Genomic DNA, 20674 nt, shown 5'->3' on the forward strand with positions numbered 1-20674 from the left:
TATTGTATAAATACATAACTAAATTATAAATAAATGGTTATGTGAGATTTATTTAATCCAAAATAAATTTTATTAAATCTGAAAATCTGTGATTAAAAATTTAAGTATTATTATTAAATCTTATTATATTTTAGCATCTATTCCAATATTTTTTAGTTATTATTATAATATAAATTGACAATAATAATTATTAGTTAATAATAATTAATTATAGTAATTATTTAATATTACCTATCTAATAATAATAATAATTTTAATTATTATTAAGTAATAATTAATGACACATTATTATTATTATTATTATTATTATTATTATTATTATTATTATTATTATTATTATATGTGTTTAGTGGCATGTCTGTTGAAAATATTACTTGCAAATATGGATGCTTTATTTCAAATTCTGTCATAGGATGTGAAAGTTGAAAGTTTCAGATCAGATCTTATTCAAAAATACTGTTGCTAAATATCCACAGAGGGAGCTTAAATCCACCGTTTCAATGTGTTACAGTAAGAAAATCTCAAAAGGGTTCATTTCATAACTTTTATTGATTTTTACAGTAATGAATTATCATATCAGAGGGTCATCATAATCACAAAAGATCAGTGTGAAATCACAGCACAACTTTATTACTTAAAACAACGAAGGATTACATCTAAAATAAGACAAAACTGACGATCAACAAATAGAAATTAGCGAGCACAGAGGCATTTCATGTTAGACTACAACTCCCAGAATCCCCAGAGTGGGGACAAGATGGCGGCACAGAGGGCCGCGGACAGTTGGACGGAAGTGGCTCCGTTGCACAGGTCTGTGACGCAGCATTTGTAGGTGCTGGTGAACGGGGCTCCCAGCAGGGATCCAGTCAGCGTCAACTCGCACAGGTGCGAGTTCACGCAGCCCCTGGTGTGCAGCGACAGCGACCCCGTAGCGTTGAACTCTGAAACGAGCATAAACAGCGAGCTGTGTTAAATAACGGTAGGCTTCTTCTGAGAGCTGGCTCTGTTAAAACTGATTCACCAAACAAACATTTCAAATGTAATTATAGTTGTTGTAAAAATAGTGCTGGAAAACACTCATTTAAAGTTTTGGAAAAAGTCAGAATTCTAACTGTAATCCAGAAATTGTGATTTCAGGATTTATTGACTTTTGTGAAAACAGGACGCGTTTGACAGAAACGAAAGACATTGTGTGAAAGCAGAATCTCTGCAGAATTCAGGAATTTAAACACGTTGGAAATTGCTTAATCCTTTTCAGGTTAATGTGGAGCAACATTTGCTTCTCTAAAGTCATCACACTGCAAAAACACAAACTTTTACCAAGTATTTTTGGTCTAGTTTCTAGTAAACTTGAAATAAATGAAAACTAACTTACAAGTACATTTTCAACCAGATAAAGGAGCTTGTTTTAAGCCATTAATTCCTCAATATTGATTTTAAAAAGTACTAGTTCGATTGACAGATTATTAAGTTTATAACTAGACATTTTCCCCCATTTTAAAAGTAAAATAATCTGCCAATGGAGCTAGTACCTTTTCATCGATATTAATTAGTTATTACCTTAAAACAAGCCTCTATATTTTGCTCAAAATGTACTTATAAGTTATTTCAAGTTTACTAAGATACTTGCAGTAGAAACTAAACCAAAAATACCTGGTAAGATTATTTGGTTTTGCTTTGTAGCTGAGAAAACCCCAACTTTGGTGGTTCATACGAGTAATAATTGGTGCACTGGTTTCCGCAACTGCAGTGAGAGTCATGAAAACTTTCTTTTGTTGCTTCTTTTAAATAAGAACTAACTTTAACTAACTGTCATATGTTTGAGGGACTCAATTATCTTGACCCACATCTGCTCAGAATAACTGGCTCCACTACATAGTTCCTTCAGATGTTGGTAACGTAGTAATCTCATTATCAGTAGATGGTCACGCTGCTTTTGTAAAGTTTTCCTCACGTGCTTCTCCTGTGTAGCAGCTCTCTGTTGAGTTAGCGCATGTGGTGTCACTCCCAAACAAGCAGCTTCCAAATATGCCAACAGAGCACCGACGGCAGGTCAGGCAGTTCGCTGTTCAGTGGAAGAAAACAAACAGTCACTCACAAAGTACCACATTATTTTAAGTCATCGTAAATTTACTTTTTGTTGATAAGGTTGCATGAAATTGGAATATTTCTGTCCACTTATTTGGTAATATTTTGCTGAATCGAGGGAAACAAGCAGAGGTGGATAGAGTACTCAAGTAAGAGTAGCACTACTTCAACATATTTTTACTGAAGTAAAAGTAAAAAATGTCTGTCAAAAGAATTGCTCAAATAAATCTACTCGAGTACTGTAACTGATCAAATTATCAACCATTTCATATTTAAAAATTACATCATCAGATGGACCAAGATATAAAGTTAAGTGGAAATTTTTATGTTTTAAGGACAAAAATGACAAAAAAAATCAAGCAAACAAAAAATTTTTCCAAATCAGTTTCTTTCAATATAAAACTTTAAAAACTGCAGGTTTGTGCCTGTTTATGGTGAATCTTTGATTAAAACATGTTTGTTTTTCATTCAGTGGGTAGAAAATCTAGACATTTTACTCAAGTAAGAGTAGAGATACTTCAAAGTAAAATTACTCAAATAAAATTAAAAAGTACAGCATAGTAAAAATACTCCTAACAGCACATTTTTTCAAAAAAAGCTACTCAAGTAAATGTAACTAGTTACGAGAAATAAGCCAGGGAAGGCTTTTAGTTACTTTTTACCAAAAAATATTAAAATAAATGAGAGATATTTGTAAACTCACCTGCCACAATTAGGGCGCTGAGACCAATTACCGCTTTCCAGATTGTATTCATTTTCACAGGCTTGTAAAATAAATATATCACAGACTCAGATTTTCAGTTGCCTTAGTTTACGTGAACCAAGGAGAAAGTGAGGTTGAAACACAAGAAAAAGATGGCTGATAAGAAGGAGGATCATCAGGTTTTGTTTCTTTCGCAACTTTGAGGAGGAAGTTTTGTGAAAAAATTTTTTAAATCCTCCTCCTCCAAAATACCCTGCTTCAAGAAAACTCCAGGTCACACAAATCCCTTTGTTTGATCAGCAAATATTTGTTCAGTCAGAATACATTTGTGTTAAGATGGTAGAAGATAAAAAAAATATATACAAAAATCCATAAATGTTCATTTAGTTTCACAAAGAAGGCAAATACTTTTGTCTGGTTGTTTCAAAAATGAAAGTCTAACCAAGTTTACCCTGAAAGCAGCCCGCAAGATGCTAAAAGAAGTCTCCAAAAACCTAAAATGTCTTCATGGGACAAAAAGGCAGCTCTTTAATAAAAACATGAAGCCCAGACTGAAGCTAAATGAAAAATAATGCAGGACTTCTGGAAACATAGTTTTGAAGATATCGACTTTAAGAGACATAAGAGGCATCTTATCATTGATTTCTAATGTGTAAAAATACATTTCATCCATAAAAACATGTTTATTTTAGTTCAGTTTTTTTTATAAGTTATCAAATACAATAAACAAAAGTAGACTAGAGGGAATTCACTAATTAAAAACAAGTATAAAAATAAAACTATTGGGTTAAAAAAACAAAAAAAAATAACCCAATGCTTCTTGTAATAATCATATTCATTAAATTGAAATATGTGCTCCATTTAAGGTTGTTTGTAAGATTAAAAATGAAACTGGAAAGTAATAACTATTATTTTGTTTTATTAAATCCATATTTCTGTATTGATTTAAAAAATGTTTTGCCTTATCAGTCAGATGGAAAGAGGCAAATCTGAACAGGTGAAACGTTAATCACAGAGAAAAACAACAAGAAAAATAAATATCTGAACCTTAGTTAATCTAAAATGAATATTTTTCCAGCAGGTAAACCCAAATATTCTGAAAAGTAAAATCTGTTATTATAATTCTCAACACACATTATCCATGTTTGCTGGGATATGATACTTTATTAACCCTCATAAGGAAACCCATTAGTACCAAAAGAACAAGGATTTTATGCATTTCTGTTTTTCCATCTGTTCCAACTGGAGCATAAGGCTGATAAGTTAAAACTTCATTTAATGAATAAAGAATAAGAAAAATCAGAGGATTATCATGTGTAATCTGTAGGTTTCATGTTGAACTATATGAATCCCCACAGTGAGGACAAGATGGCGGCACAGAGGCCAGCAGTCAGAGACAGCTGAACAGCTGAGGCTCCGTTGCACAGGTCTGTGGTGCAGCAGGTGTATTTGCTGCTGTACTCAATACCGATGATGGTGTTGGTGATTGTGGTCCCACAGAAGGTGTTGGCCACGCAGCCCCGGCTGTACAGAGTGGGCGACCCTTTCGCTGTGAAGCCTAAGAGTGCCAGAAAACAGAAATCAGAATGTTAAGAAACAAGTGTTGGGTCTCTCTGTTGCCAAGCAACCAATACTGCTATTACCCTAAATTACAAAGTAAGTAAATATTTATTTTATTAACTGAATAATTATGCATTTACTGTAAGTATGTATTCATAATTAGTTTGACTAATTAAAATTATAAGAAAAGTTTGCTTTAATAAAAGCATGACTACAATCATTTATTTTAATTGACATTTAAAAAAAAATAATGCATATGTGTATATATATGATTGGAGAAAGCCCCACACAACGTCTTTATTACATTTAATCTTTCAAGTTAAAGCAAAAGGGTAGCAGAAAACAATAATCAGGATGTTAAATAAGTGTGGGATGTCTCTGTTGCCAAGGCAACGAATACAGCTTATACTCTACTAAATAATAAATAATTATCCATTTATCAATTTGGCTAATTAAAATTATTAGAAAATTATACTTTAGTAGTATGACTTCAATTATTCAAATATATATATAAAACTTTTGGAAGATTGAAGAAGGCTGTACACAACATCTTTATTATAAATAATCTGTAAAAGTATGGCATCTCTTTCAGAGATTTATCCTTACTTGCTTCTGAGAAGGTGCAACTCTCTCCAGTTGCACATGTGACCTCCTCTTTCCCAGTCGCACAGCCGCCCAGTAAAGACACTGAACACTTCTGGCATGTCAGGAGTTGTGCTGTTTAGAGAAAAGAAATATAAGATACATACAGTATATTTGCTGTGTGCATCTCATTGTTTACATTGTGTTTTCAATTGCAGACGGTTTCAGTGACTACCAAGAAAAAACTACATAACAGAACAATAATTTGTTCAGAACATGATCATGAAACATGATCAGAGTCACTGACATATATCTACTACCTAATTTATAATATTTATTCAGTTAAATTTTGTTGATTTACGTTCAATAGTCTATTCTCTTTTTTTTTTTTATAACGTGTCTTTTGACTGTGTTGCTTCCCGTACATTCTGGTGTGGATTTTCGATGTTCCGTCCAATTAGATTTCAGTATCTATCTGTTGCCAAGAGCAGCCTAATCTGCCCAGAGCCCTCAGAATTGTTCTTTTAACCAATCAGCTTTCAGTTTTGCCTTCCAACGCTCGCTCGAAGGCCTGCAGTGATCTGATTGGAGGATCAGAGCGACTCTCTAAACTCAAAGTTTTGCTAGCAAAGCACATAGCCTGCAACCTGCGCTGCTAATTATAGCGTAAATTTATTTTTATTTTATACACACCATGGCTGACGAAGATGGAGAAACTGATTTGATATCAAGAAGAATTAAAAATCTTTTTCAAGATGGACTTTTTCTAAAGGACTGGAGCCGGTCTCTGTTGTGAGCGGTACCACCTATAGAAGCGCATTGCAGATTAAATGGCTGGGATTTGCCAAGGATACAACAAAGAACAGGCCATAGAAAATGACTTGTTGACGTAACTAAAATGAATAAATCAACTCTATGACGGCCATTGAAGTTCCCGCATAAAGAGAGGAGGATGGATTTTGTCTATGAAGAAATAATCAGCAGTTGAGTGAGTATTGTATGCTTTATTATTTATTTTATTTAATTTTTTATTTTTGCCACAGTTGCTACTGTACTGTACTGTAGACGTTTGGAGTTATGCTAACTGGATTTCTTGCTTTAATGACAATATAATTCACTCTCAATACGCTCATAATTAATTGTTAGGCCACCTGATTAATAAACAGTGCTGCGTAAAGTATGTAGCCCCCTCTCACTCCTTTATATTCCAAAAAATTTTAACTTTTTTAGATTTCGCTAAAGCTTTTGACACTGTAGATCACCCCATTCAACTTAAATGTCTAACAACAAACTATCTTAAAGCTATAACTTTGTCTACCAAGGGGTACCACAAGGTTTTGTACCTGGTCCCTTTTTATGTATCATGTACATAAATGATATTGGAGAGGATATTTAAAATAAATCCAAATATTATTGTTTAGAAATTAACAGAAAAAAAACTAAGTGAGAGTCTGATAATTGTTTTAAGTAAAAAAAGAAATTGATTTGAAATAAAACCATTCTTTAATTTGATAGTAGTAACCTCTTATTACTATTCTACTGTTTTTGTCACTTAAAACAGTAGAATAAAATAGTGGAAAAAAATATCCACTAAAATGCTTTTGTTCTGTAGAATAAAAATAAAAAAAGTTACCTGTTGCAATCAGGGCGCTGAATGCGATCAGAGTTGTCCAGAAGTTCTTCATGTTTGCAAGTCAACAGAAAGGCGTAAATGACTTAAACTCGTCTAGATTCTCGGATGCCTCAGAGCAAAAGTGAGGAGAAGAAGCGGAAAGAAGGAGTGATGAAGATGAACCAGGTCTGTGGGCTTTTAAGTCGACGAGGGGAGGAATTTCTGCACAACTTTCCTCCCAACTCAGATTGCCATCTTTAGCGAAAGTGAAACTCCCATTCAAGTCAAATTTTATTTTACTCATTAAATGCATGCAAAGTAGAAAAATCCTATTTTAAGTGAAAATTTCACAATATGTTTATTACATAAATACTTAATAAAGAGCAAATAAATGGTTATCTAAATTCCCTACATGTACAAGAACTTTGCATAAAGTATAAAGACTATTTGTTGGTGGTTGTTTCTAGAAGTTTAGCTGGCTCCAAACAGCTGTGGCGGCGGCACCCAGAGCTGCAGTGACAGTGAGCTGGACAGACGTGGCTCCATTGCAGTTGTCGCCGTCGCAGCAGACTCTTGTCAACGTGTACCCGGCTGTCAGGAGACTTCCTGTCTCCGAAACGTTGCAGGGGTTCATATAAAAGCATCCTCGACTGTGGAAGCTCACCATATCAGTGATGTTAAAGACTGAAAACAAAAATAAGACATTTTTAACAGTCAAAACAGTCGTGTAAAAAGTGAATTTATTTATTTTTTTGTTTTTATGCCACACTCGGATAACTTCAGTAAACACAAAAAGCAATTTTAAAATGCAATTTATTAAAGCAAAAAAAATCTATCCAAAACAAAACAGACCTTATGTGAACTGGCTTGTTAAATAAAACTTTGACATTTAATGTCAACAAATCACTTAAATAGGACCACATGAAGTACGCTAAAAGATATCAAAAAGCAGACGTCACGTCCTAATCTAGAGAAACCGAAGAACAGAAGATAAAATGCTTTCTTCCCCTTCAACTTCTGCTCACGATATCTGAAAAGGATAAACTTCTGGGCTTTGACTAAGCCTGGTGTCGGTATGTTTTGGGACTTTGTCATGTTGGAGAGTTGAGTTCTGCTTCAAACTAAATTTAATTTAAAAATGGGCTCACATTTTCCATCTTTTGGAAATGTCATGATGGACTTTATAACGATTACCCGATTAGGCAAAGCATCCCCAGGATGACACTTCCCCCTCCGTGTTTCATCTTTATTCTCAGGTTTTGTTCGTAGAATGCTGCCTTCCAGCCAAACATTTCCTCTATTTTTATGTCAAATGTGTATATTCCCTCTGAAATGTTTAAGTAACATTATTCCAGATGTCCTGGTCTTTGCTATCAGTCTGGTTTCCTTCATTCCACTTTTGACTGATAACTAAGAAACTCATCGTTCCAGGTTGGTTTGATTGTCATCAAGAACTTTATCTTCTCCCCCAAACAAAGAAACCCGCTTTCAAACGTCGCCACACCTTATGTTTACGTTGATCAGAAAAATGGGCCCATAGGTCAAAACGTATTTGTGACTGCTGATTTATCTTATGTACTACCTTTCTGTCGCGTCATGAACTGCTGGCTTCCCACCAGCTGGAGATTGAACAGGATAAATTGGGTGTGATTTTGTGCCTCGCGTTGTTTTGTTTTGATTTAGCGATACGTTTTCCGCAGAATAAAGATATTCCTTCTGGTTTTGATGACATAGCCACATTAATGCAGCTAAATGACAGGAGCTCTTGTTTTGATCCAGACTAAATTATTTCTAAAATGAAAGTACAGTTTATCTATTTTATTTTTTTTATACTTTCTTAACCTATGGTAGAACAGTAATTCCATTTATTAACATTTATTACAAGGCAATTGTGGATAAAATTCAAAACACACATCAATATTTTACACAGTATAAAACTAAATAAATTAAATCTGGTTTCACAGGTTTGGAATTAAGTTTTCAGTCCCTAACTGTCTGAAGGATACATCATTGTATTATGTAGATCAGGGGTATAACTCATTTTCATTTTGGGCCATATCAAATATCGGAATGTTCTTAAAGGGCCGGTTGTGCTAGAATGTGTTGATAAAACTATTAAAATATCCATAAGTAGCTGTTCCTCCAGGATTTTGTTTCAAATTTCAAATGTTTGTAAGAAACATTTCACCAATTTTGAGAAAATATGCAGTAAAATCGGAAAAAGTGTGAAGATTTGTTAATTTTTGTATAAATTTAGCAGATTTATGGAAAACTGGTGGGACTTATTGATGTAATTTGGAATCTAGAGGGCCACATAAAAAGCTACAGCGGGCCAGATTTGGCCCTCGGACCTTGAGTTTGACAACTGTGATATAGATGAACTCCACTTTTAAAGATTGTGAGAAAGTCTGTCCTTTTGGAAGTAAAATAAAAACAAATTAGGACTCTCTGAAGACACCATGATGGTATCATGCTGTGGAAAAGGACAGCAACTCTAAAAATGCAATAAGAGATACAATGGAGAGGTTTAGATTAAATCCTGAATGCTAGAATCTATTTCTTTAGCTTTAGCTTTTGCTTCATCATTAAAAAATAAGATTTTTCCGTACACAAGGTCACTTTTCCAAGATTTTAAAACAGGTTGAAGTGTCTTTAAACATATGCTAAAACAGTGGAATTTTAAATCTTTTTGATACCATTAATAAAAAATATGTAAAAGGATTTTATCTTAAGAATACTATAAATGTTTATCTATTCTTTGAATTCATATTCATTTAGTTGAATTAAGAAGTTGTTTCTCCACACATTAGGGTTAGGGTTACCCTAACCCTACCCTTTTGGCAGTTGGTGGTTACCGTAGAAACCAGTAACTGACAGCTCCTCCCCCTTTTTTCTGTTGGGCAGAGACTGCTGGACTTTTGTTAACCACCATCTTGAATTCCTGCGTTGTTAGAATAAGTGAAGTGAACCTGAGTGTGTCTGTTGTGAAGTAGTGAACCTACTGGACCTGAGATGAACTTTAGAACAGTTTCACCGACACCAGAGATTCCTCTTTCAACAACCAGATGAATGCAGCTGAAACTCACCCACGTCTCCAGTGTAGCACTTGGCCTTATCTGAGACGCAGGTTTCTTTGGAGTAAAGAAGGCATTTCCCTCTGAAGCCCACTTTGCAGGAGTTACAGCTCAAAGAATCGGCTGTAAACGACAGAGGAAAGCAGATTTAGAGAGAACTAAGCCTCATACATGCTGAAAAAAATCTAATATTGTCATCTCTAAAGACTCTGTTTGGTGACGTTTTTCTTCAAAAAGAGGCTTCAGTTGAAAAAGCTGCAGGTTTTATGATGGAAATATAAAACCTTCGTTACAAATGAATAATCATGCTGGAAAGAGAAAGACTTGGTTTATTTTAAATAAAAGTAATAAAATATATGGACTATTTACAATTTTAGGTATACTTTTTACTTAGAAATGCATAATGAGGTGAACTTGTGGTAAAATTAAAGTTACTTGCCATTTTTGATCAAAAAATTTTTTTACACCATACATTTTTTTTATGTGTATGAGCTCAGAAGATTATAATAGCAAAAAAAAACTGTGTAAAACAGAAAAGTATTATATTTTTGCTGAGCGTAAATCATAAAAGTGCAAAAACAATTATTTTTGTTGAGGGGTCATTATTCCCACATTTCCCCATCAGTAAACCTTTATTTAAATTTTAAAATGTAAATGAAACTTTAAATATTTAAAGTCTATGTCATAGTTCACTGAATAATGTCTAATATTAGATTTAATCAGCATAATTAAGGTATAAGGGTTATTTTTTTGTTTTGTTTTTTGGTCAAATGGTAAAACTGAAGCATTTGCATTATGTCTTATATTTCTAAGTGTTTGTATGGAGGACACGGAGGGCCAAAATTAAGAATAACCCTAAGAATAGATGAGTAGACAAACACCGGTGTTAGTATTTTAATAAAAACCAAAAATGTAATTAAAAAACCCGTTTGGGCACCTTTTAGTAAACAATATGTTTAAATTATTATGATATATAAGTAAAGGTTTAATTTAAATATTGATAAAATTCACACATAGATAAATTATACATTGAACATGTCAGTTTGTGCCATATTTCAAAATTATTATAATAATTGTTTAAACAGAGTTTTTTTTTTTACTTGCCAGAATAACTAATTTATTGTGTTCTTTGCTCTCAGATTTGGCAGATTTGGTCCTCCATAATATAATTAATGTGTATCATAAAAATATTAAACAAAATTATTTATAGCAAAGTGCAAGTTATACATGTTTTGTAATTTATGGTTCCTCATTTAGTGGTTTTTGTAAAATACAAACAGTTCAGTTTAGATATATTTTTAATAGTATTACTCATTTAAAAGTGTCTTACCTGTAACAACCATCACCATGAGCACAACGCAGAGCAACAGATTCTTCATTGTGACAAAAATTTATTTTCTGGAAAATAAAAACAAGAAAATCTAAAAATAATCTTTTAGGGTAAAGAACAGCAGTTTTAGATTGCTTCACATGAGCTTTAAGGGCTGCATGAAAGAGATTTTATGTCAAAGGTGGGGCGACTCTGTGGGTAATTAACTTTTGTTCAGACATTATGAAACAGAAGTTTGCTTCACAATAAAAACCACTGCAACCCAAATAAAACCCTTCAGGCACATTTGTATTATTGTGTTGGAAGCTCTGTGAACTCCAGTTTCATAAAAACCATTTGAAACCATTTTATCTGAGTAAATAACCAGACATGGCTAAAAAGGAGGAGTCATTATCAGTGCAATAACGAGACCTTTGTTCCAGCTGCTTGGAGATAAATAAAAGCTAAACAAAGGATTAAAAGCGTCCACCTTCACTCAGGAAAACTATTGTTCACATCAGGTTTTGTCCCAGGAGTAAATATTACGTCATTACAAAAAGAGACCAGATTTGTCTTCTAATATACGTATTTAGATTAGATTAGATTTGATTTATTGTCATTGTACAGTAAACTGTACAACAAAATTAGTGGTACAGCTGTTCTTATGGCATTTGACCCCGAACCTCCATGGTTAAAGTTAATGCAATAAATCAATAAAATAAACTTATATGTTCAATCTTAAAAATAACCTTTAGTTTGATTAGGATCAATCTTCGGTGCTCATTTCTTGTTTTGGCCTTAGTGATGCTTAACAGGGTTCATAGTTAAGGAAGAATCTTTAATAGTAATTGGAAGATTTAGTCAGTTTTCTTCAGTTTTATGATTTGGGTTTGTGTTTATCCAGTTTCAGAAAAAAAAAATATTTTAGTAACCTTTGAAAAGTAAAGGTGTCATGTTTCATTGTGTGGACTGTAGCTTCAGGGTACTATAAAGGTTAAGTGCTAGAAATGATCGTGTCTTTAATATAATCTTCATGGATTCAGTTTTAATTAACATGATTCTGTCTCAAGTTTGTTTGCTGATGCTAACAGTTCGTCTGATTACCACTAGAGGGAACCAGAGTATCACAGGAAAACTGCCACCATCTAAAAACAATAGTTTTAATCAGATTTGTATCGGAGATCCTCAGAGAACGTTCCTAAACACAATGGAAATGGTTGGTTTAACATTTGAAGAGGCAAATGATAGAGTGAGATGAATAAAATCAAATCTAACAGACGCCCTCAAACTGTCTAAAAATAAGAAAACACAATCACATAAAAGTCCCAATGAGATGCAAATTAAAAGTTGAAAAGTGAGTTTTCAGACAGGATTTATTAAACTCTGCTGTATGAATAATGAGTTACAGCTACTTCTTGGTTATATTCACTTAAATAAGTTGATAAAAATTGTTAAATCAGTTTTGTTTTATTAAGTAAAATAAAATATCAGGAAGGTTGTATTTTTAGTTTTATGGGTGTGTCTGCTCTTTGTTATTTTATGCACATTGTACTTTACTTATGTTTTCATATCTGTAGTTTTATGAAATGTACTGTAGTCGTCGCTGTGTTGCTACTGTTGTTGGTCAGGTCTCTCTTGAAAAACTTAATCTCAATGAGACTTAAGTTGTTAACTAGATAAACATGTCTTGTGTAGCTGATGAAGGACTCATGGACACAACAAACGTCTTTACTCTGATTTTATTGATTTACAATCGTGTAATTAAGAGGCTGCAGAGATGAAAAAAGTTTGATTTTTGAGAATTACGAAGCAAAACATCATCATGAAGTAAGTCTAAACTCAATGTTTCTATGAAACATCTCATTGGTAAGCTACCATGATGTTGGCATCTGTGAATCAGTCCAAGTTTTGCGTCAGTGTTTGATTTCTTTAAAGATTTATTTTCAAACAGGCTTTTTGTTTAAAAATAAAAATGTAGAAACATTTCTAAATTACACAAATTAGTTTAAAGAGAACAAGCTGGGAGGTTTTTTGTAATCTCATTACAACATGCTTCCCAACACAGAGGCAAGGATGGCAGCAGTGAAGGTCATCTTGGTTGTTGTGGCTCCGCTGACAGTGATGGCGTTGCACTTATCTGTCTTACAGCAGGTGTTATTGAATGTGTAAGGAACGGACAGGAGAGTTTCACTGGTTGTATTACCACAGGTTGAGTTTTCTGTAGCACAGCCATAATTGACAAAACCAGTGAAGTTGGTGACAGTGGGAAACTCTGTAAAGAAATGATTGAGATAGATGAGACAGTGAAGAATAAGGCTACGTTCACACTGCAACCTGAAGTGACCCAGTTCGGATATTTTGTCAAATCTGATTTTTTTTGCCGTGGTTGTTCACACTTCTAAATATATATGTCTTTTGATGAACAGTAAACAACCCGAAAGTGTCCCGCACAGTAGAGGGCGCAATAACGTCACTCGTAAAGAGTGTGCTAGGAGTTTTACCAAGAAGAAGAAGAATAGCTCAGTGTTTGCGGAAGTGAACGTGGGTTCTAATGATGGATCGTATCTTACGATTTTGAAGTTGTTGTCTGACCGGAGCCAGCACATTAACAACTTAGTCCTCATCATAGTCCGCCATGGTTGTTGTTTTTCTTCCCGCTTGTGCAGAATAGTGACGTTTGTCAAGTATCAATGTCGTTGAGGTAGGATGAATGCGACCTGGCCGTTCAGATTCAGGTCACATATGAAAAGATCAGATACGTATCGGATACCCAAGTGGCCTGGGTCATATTAGAAAAAAATCTGATCTGTTTTGTTAATACTGTCATGAAAAGATCAGATGCAGGTCGAATTGGGTCATTTCAGGCTGCAGTGTGAACATAGCCTAATTGATACTTAACAAGAGGTGTTATTCTGCTGAAAATTTTTCTTTCCGCCTCCCTAACCTTTCTTTTTTGACCTTACTCTCCTGCTAGGAAACTTTGTGAAACTGGAAATACTCGCCTGACTGCCAGAAATGCAAACAGTTCAACTACAATTGCTACGCCGTGGGAGATTTTAGACAACTACTTACTCAATGTTGTAGTGTAACATTGGGTCACGTTGGATAAGCAAGTCTCAGTAGTCGGCTTCAAGCAGATACCCAACACACTAAAGATGCAGCCGTTGCAGGTCAGGGACTCCACTGAAAATACATTCAAAAAGTAAATTTATCAGGAGGAAGCATGATAAATATACAGCATTTGTGTTCAGCTGGACTAAAGCAAAATGATTCAAAATAAAGGAATGCTTTGCATACATTGCTTGTGTACTGCCAGTGCAAAAACACAAAATTTTATCAAGTATATTTGGTCTAGTTTCTACTGCAGATATGTTAGTACCCTTGAAACAAGACAAAACTAACTTACAAGTAACTTTTCAGGAAGATATAAAAGCCTGTTTTAAATCAATAACTCCCTCATATTGATGGAAAAGTATTAATTACATTGACAGATTATGTCACTTATAACATAGCAAAATGGTTGTGAAAAAAATCTGCCGTTGGAACTAGAACTGGGTTGCTAGGTGACGGGCTGGAATTGGCTACGGTTGCTAGGAAACAGCGTAGTGCCAGTTGATTGTGAAACTAATACTTTTTTCATAAGCATGAAAGAGTTATTGACTTAAAACAAGCTCCTGTTTCTTGTTAAAAACTTACCTGTAAGTTAGTTTTGTCTTGTTTCAAGTGGACTAAGATATTTGCACTCAAACAAGACGTAAAATATTAGGTGAGACTTTGTGTTTTTGCAGTGTTTGAGATTAGTTGTCTTTTCTGGCATAAATGAATTTGGGTTGAAACAAGACACTTTCATTTTATTGGTTCTAATCAATAGGGGTTTTGCCTATTAATTAAAACCAATTTCTGATTCTGACTGAATACACACTGCTATTTGGCCTCAGAAAATTATTAAACTTATAACAAGACATTTTTCCCATGTCATAAGTGAAATAATCTGTCAATGGAGCTAGCGCTTTTCCATCAATCTTTAGGAATTATTGACTTAAAACAAGCTCCTATTTCTGGCTAAAAATGTACTTGCAAGTTAGTTTTGATTTTTTTTTTCAAATTTGCTAAGATACTTGCAGTAGAAACTAGACCAAAAATACTTTGTAAGATTTTGTGTTTTGCACACAATGTATTAAACTTTGAGCAATGATCAAATCACATCTCAGATACTCACCAGCAGCCAAGCATGCAACAACTGCAACAATTGAAAGAATAACCTTCCCCATCTCAGTTGGTTGATTTGAGTCTGAGTTTTAGCTCAAAGACAAAAAGAAAATTCTTCCTGTGAAAGCCTGGAGTTTCTTCTCTTCCAGATGATCTTTATGGGGACGTTGATGAGGACAGAGATTTATATTAAATGGAGAAAGGGAGGGGACAATGCATGAAAAGGGGGTTAATCAAGTTTGTTTTTTTTATCTTTAAGGAATGTCGGAGGAGGAGCGAGATGAGCAGGAGTGATGAAAAAGATTTTGTTGCTGATAATGTATTTAATCAAAACATAAATATGTCCAAAGTAACTGTGAGTGTCGTCATCACAGAAAAATCAGAAGAGTTTACTGCAAGTTTTTATACATAAACTTCATATTTGTTTTGGGGTTTTTTGTAGGATATTTTGTAAAAAAAAAAATAATAATAAAAATAAAATAAAATAATAATAATAATAATAATTGAAAAAAACAAAAACAAAAGTGGAACAAATGTGTGAATTTACCCCTAATGTAACCTTTAACTGCAGCATCGTCCTCCATAACAATGAGCTGCAGCTGAGTCAAAGTCGCAGAACCTGTTGAACTTCAACTACAAAAAACTTTTTGTTCCTTCACTCTGACTAATTCTCAGCTGTTAATACATTTATGATTTATTTATAGTAGGAAATGTAGAGGCAAGGGCAACTTTGATGAACGATGTGTTTTAAAACACTTAATGGAAAACCAGCTAATACAATACTGAGAAATGTTTACTTAAAGAAAACATTGGGATATTTTTCAAAACTATGATTTAGATATTATTATTATTATTGGTCCTTGTGAGATTTTATTTCCTAATGTTTTAATGAAATGTCAAAGGGACAAAAACAATTCTCAGCAATTCTACCGAACAGAGAAAAAAAAATTATTAAAATCATTAATAAATAAAAACATTGATGTTATTTTAATTCAATAGACCTGGAGAACAGCTGATTTTAGACCAGAGCATTGCTTTGTCCAAAGAATGAAGAGACCTTACTATTGTCCGGATCTTGCGCCACTTCCCAGTGAACTGGATCGGTTCTGTAGACCTGCAGCAAAATTTGTCTAACATTGCTTCAACTTTACTTCTTTATATCTTTACCTTAAACCTATACTCTGGAGGATGCTGTGAACATACAGATCTGTAAAAAACTAAGAGCCAACTGCACTGAACCGCATTGAAAACCTGGTTTTTCCACCAAATGTTGACTTCTGAACTCTTCCTGAGTTAAAACATTAGTATTGTTGTTTCTAAATTAATATGAACTTGTTTTCTTTGCATTATCTGAAATCTGAAAGCACTGTATCTTTTTGTTATTTTGACCATTTTTTCATTTTCTGCTAATAAATACTAAATTTTTGCTTGGAATTTTGGAGACATGTTGTCAGTAGTTCATAGAATAAAATAACAATGTTCATTTTACTCAAAAATATACCAATCAAAAGTAAAATCAGACCCTAGCTGTAGATTCTTCCGTTAGATTAATTTCTTAGTCCTCAGTGTATATCAGTTTTGTTTCTGTTTTAACCAAGTTCAGTTCTTTACTTCAGCTTTATTATGTTTTTCCTGTCTAGTTATTTGTTAGTGTTAGATTCGTTTTCACAGTTATCCAGTTTGTTTACTCTTCCTCGCTCCTGTGCCACTTTCTGTCTTTCTCTGCCCTCACACCTGTAACCTGCTTCCAATCAGCCATTCTGTTTCTTGTTCAATAACCAACCTCCTCAGTACATATATAACTCAATTTGAGTGCTGATTCTTCCTGTTATATCTTGTTTACTTCCCTGGCAATACATACAGTTTATTCCTAGTTTCTGTTTTTGTTCTGCTCTGGCTCCCTGTGTTCCCTGCATTTTTTCCTTTGTTCATTACTTTCATTAAACTTTTATCTGCCTCTGCTTCTCTACATTTTGGTCCTTCATCAACCAACCTACATCATGACCAAATGTACTAGAGGAGAGATTATAAAACAATGTAGGGACAAATAGAAAAACACATTGATGGGATATTTACAACTTAAAGAATACAGGAGAGGGAAAAACTCTACAAATACAACTTTACCATACTCTGTCCTTTTTCCAAACTTAGACCACAACATTTGGGTATACCAAGTCTTTCCTATTTGCATTAGATTTAACATATCATAAGTTTCCTGTGAACAATGTGTTGATCAATGAAAATTATTATTAGCAAAGTGATTCACATCCCAGAGCTGCACAAGTTCTTTTCAAATTGAGGCGAGAACTAGTTCCTCAAGGATACATCCTCAGCCCACATTTATTTAACAACTATATGGCTCATAATATAGAAGACTAACACCTCTAAAACCTTTGAACTTCTGTAAGATTCCTAAGTTCTAATTTTATAAATAATGCCCCCCTTAGGTTTCATATATCCAATTATTTAACATTGTTGTATTTTTCAGGTTTTCTACAGTCAACATGAACAGCACTGTATGTGTGTGTGTGTGTGTGTGTGTGTATGTGTATGTATGTATGTATGTATATACATACATACATAGTGCTATAAACTTAAACTTATATGTGCTAAACTTATATTTTGTTTTATTAAATATTTGATTTCTTTTACAGAGTAACAGAACTGGTTTTGGTTCAGGATTAATTTATTCACACAATCATATAACCCTTTATTGTAAAATAAATGCACATACTGTATGTAGTATACACTGTTACGCGTGTTTGACTTGATTTAATCTTTTGTTTTCTGACTTACATCAGAGTTTATGTTGCCAGTTTATTTAGTAGATTTCAGTTACCAATATTGTTATTTTATATGATTTATCCACGTTTATCTTTTGGGTTACATAAAAAAATATCGTTGGGATTTAACCTGACTGTCATTTTACTGTTCTATCCATCACACTGATTATTGGGAGGTTTGAAACGGGCAATTAACCTAAGAAACATCACTATTGGTCCACGTGCATCCGACTCTTTATTTACGTTCAGTAAAATGTCTTTAAATATGTGTTAAAAATGGCCTGAAATAGGAACTGAGTATTTTGCATTATGTTTATCCTAATATCCTAACATCTAAATGTTTCTTTCTACTTCTTGTCTTTAATAATTTGACCTGAATTTACTTTTCATCCATTTTTTTGGCAAACCAACACAGTTCTCAGTTATAGCCTTAGATGATGCAAGAATTTCTATGACAAAAAGCTTCATAAAAAATGCAAATATTTACTGACTATTTTTTTTAATTAGTTTATCACGTCAAAGAAATATTCATTTTACTTGGAGTGCTGTTTTTTGCGATACTTGCTGAGGGGTTAAAAAGGTAAATAAACTTTCATGTGATCATAAATGTAGACCAAGACACCAAAGAGACAGTTGCAGAAATTGTTTTCATAGATAGAGATAGCTTAGTTTATTATGGAAAAAAACTTACAGGGAAAAATAAATTTTGATTAAAAAATGCACAAACAAAATAAACAAAACATCATCAAGGAAGATTAACAACCTCAATATTTCTCTGAAACATCCCATTGATCAACTTCCCTGACTTAAACATCTGCAAACAACTAAACCATGATTTGAGTAGCTCTGGCTCTGAGCAAGTTAGTATTGCATTGATTTAATTATTGATTTTACTCAGATGCACCTGTTGTGTACAAACACGTAGATCAGCTTTCGTATTAAATTACAAAATGCTTCCCAGTGCGGAGGCCAGGACGGCTGCACCGACGGCGGCGCTGAAGGTCATCTTGTTGGACGGAGCGGCGCTGAGTGTGATGGGGTTGCAGCTCTCGGTGGAGCAGCAGGTGATCTTGGTGTTGTAGGCGACACCCAGCATGGTGTCAGGGGTGGTTGCGTCACAGCCGGTGGTGTTTTCAATGCAGCCCTGGATGTTGAAGCCCACAAAGTCTGGCAGAGACGGGAACGCTGCAGAGAAACAGATTAATTAAATCAGTGGGTTTGGAAAACTGCACTTTTTTTCATCTGCATCTAATTGGTGGTTTTATCTATTTTTTTTAGTTTAAAAAAAATGCTTTTCCTCTGATGCTCTGTTGACCCAAAGGGTCACCAAACTGGAAATTCCAGATTTACAGCCAAAATTTCCACTCTGTGTTGCTCAAAGTGATAGCTTACATCCTGCAAAAACACAAATTCTTACCAAGTATTTTTAGTTTAGGTTCTTTCACACTTAAAATAAGACAAAATCAACTGATAAGTAACTTTTCACCAAGAAATAGGAGCTTGTTTCAAGTCAAATTTCTTAATAACTGTGAAAAAGTACTATTTACATTGGCAGATTGTTTCACTTACAACATGGGGGAAATGTCTTATGAGGGAAATAATGTGCCAATGGAATAAGTACTTTTTAAATCAATATCAAGGAATTATTTACTTAAAGAATTATTGACTTAAATGAAGCTGGTGAAAAAAATACTAGTTCCACAATCAACTGGCACTGCGCCGTTACCTAGCAACACCAGCCAGTTCAATTGGCAGATTATTTCACTTACAACATGACTTTTCCCCATGTTATAAGTTTAATAATCTGCCAATGTAACTTTTCATCAGTATTAAGGAATTGTTTTCTTAAAACGAGCCTCTACATCTTGCTTAAAAGTTTCTTTTAAGTTAGTTTGTTTTATTTAAAGTGTACTAAGATGTTTGCACTAGAAGCTAGACCAAAATCACTTGGTAAGATTTTGTGTTTTTGCAGTGTAGCAATTGGGAATGACAGTAATTTAGGTGACTGATTGACTTCCCAAAGCTTTTAGCTTATTTTAGACTAAACACTGTCATGTTTTTAGACAATAAAACGGCACTTACTGGCTCTTCCAGTGTAACACACACTAGAGTTGGAGGGGCAGGTCTCATTAACTGCGTTCAGGCAGTTCCCCAACAGACTGAAGGAGCACTTGTTGCATGTCAGGGACTCCACTGAAACAGAAGAAAGTTTTACTCAAACATCAGGAAAGTGCAGAGAAAACTGTAACTCAGCTGGAATGAAGGATACACCAAAAATGTTTGCCTTCATTCAAAATATTTTGCAGAATTGTAGTTTTTCTGGTGAGATATTTTATCGACCACACCCTGATGTGATTTGCAAAACCTGCTAAACTCCCAGTGAAGCAATGTTGCTGATGCTGAAATATTTGAAGACTGCAGTTGTGAGTTTCTCAACTACAAAAATATTTTTAAAAATAGTTACTACTACAATAATGATCAAGTTTATTAATATATTTTTTTGTCATTTAAATACAATGTTCCTGTAATTTTTGAGTAAACACAACTTTTCTTACCCAAAACCAGAGATGCAACAGCTGCAACAACAGCAAAAACAAACTTTCCCATCTTGGTTTTGTAGATTTCACTCTTGGTTTCTGCTCAAAGAATCGTCCTACTCGCTCCAAAGTCCTGAAGCTTGCTCTCTTCCAGGTGATTGGACGTCCCAGTGAGTCTGAAGTGATGAGCCTGCCGCCGAAGACGGAGACTTATATG

General features: G+C 34.0%; 3 protein-coding genes across 3 annotated transcripts; all 3 read right to left on the reverse strand.

The window, feature by feature from the left end:
- Positions 1 to 530: 530 nt before the first annotated feature.
- Positions 531 to 2933, reverse strand: LOC111610594 (lymphocyte antigen 6 complex locus protein G6d-like). Its single transcript, XM_023345287.1, has 3 exons — positions 2792 to 2933; positions 1955 to 2065; positions 531 to 941 (listed from the first exon to the last, which is right to left on the reverse strand). Exons 1-3 carry the CDS (start codon positions 2841 to 2843, stop codon positions 724 to 726), a joined length of 381 nt encoding a protein of 126 aa, XP_023201055.1. The 5' UTR covers positions 2844 to 2933; the 3' UTR covers positions 531 to 723.
- Positions 2934 to 3845: 912 nt separating this feature from the next.
- On the reverse strand, positions 3846 to 6696 carry LOC111610654 (lymphocyte antigen 6 complex locus protein G6d-like). The gene is made up of 3 exons (XM_023345500.1): positions 6567 to 6696; positions 4958 to 5068; positions 3846 to 4349 (listed from the first exon to the last, which is right to left on the reverse strand). Exons 1-3 carry the CDS (start codon positions 6616 to 6618, stop codon positions 4132 to 4134), a joined length of 381 nt encoding a protein of 126 aa, XP_023201268.1. The 5' UTR covers positions 6619 to 6696; the 3' UTR covers positions 3846 to 4131.
- Positions 6697 to 18562: 11866 nt separating this feature from the next.
- On the reverse strand, positions 18563 to 20674 carry LOC111610400 (long neurotoxin OH-57-like). The gene is made up of 3 exons (XM_023344501.1): positions 20476 to 20674; positions 20003 to 20113; positions 18563 to 19105 (listed from the first exon to the last, which is right to left on the reverse strand). Exons 1-3 carry the CDS (start codon positions 20525 to 20527, stop codon positions 18864 to 18866), a joined length of 405 nt encoding a protein of 134 aa, XP_023200269.1. The 5' UTR covers positions 20528 to 20674; the 3' UTR covers positions 18563 to 18863.

This window comes from Xiphophorus maculatus, chromosome 13 (genome assembly GCF_002775205.1).
Source record: "Xiphophorus maculatus strain JP 163 A chromosome 13, X_maculatus-5.0-male, whole genome shotgun sequence".
NCBI lineage: Eukaryota > Metazoa > Chordata > Actinopteri > Cyprinodontiformes > Poeciliidae > Xiphophorus > Xiphophorus maculatus.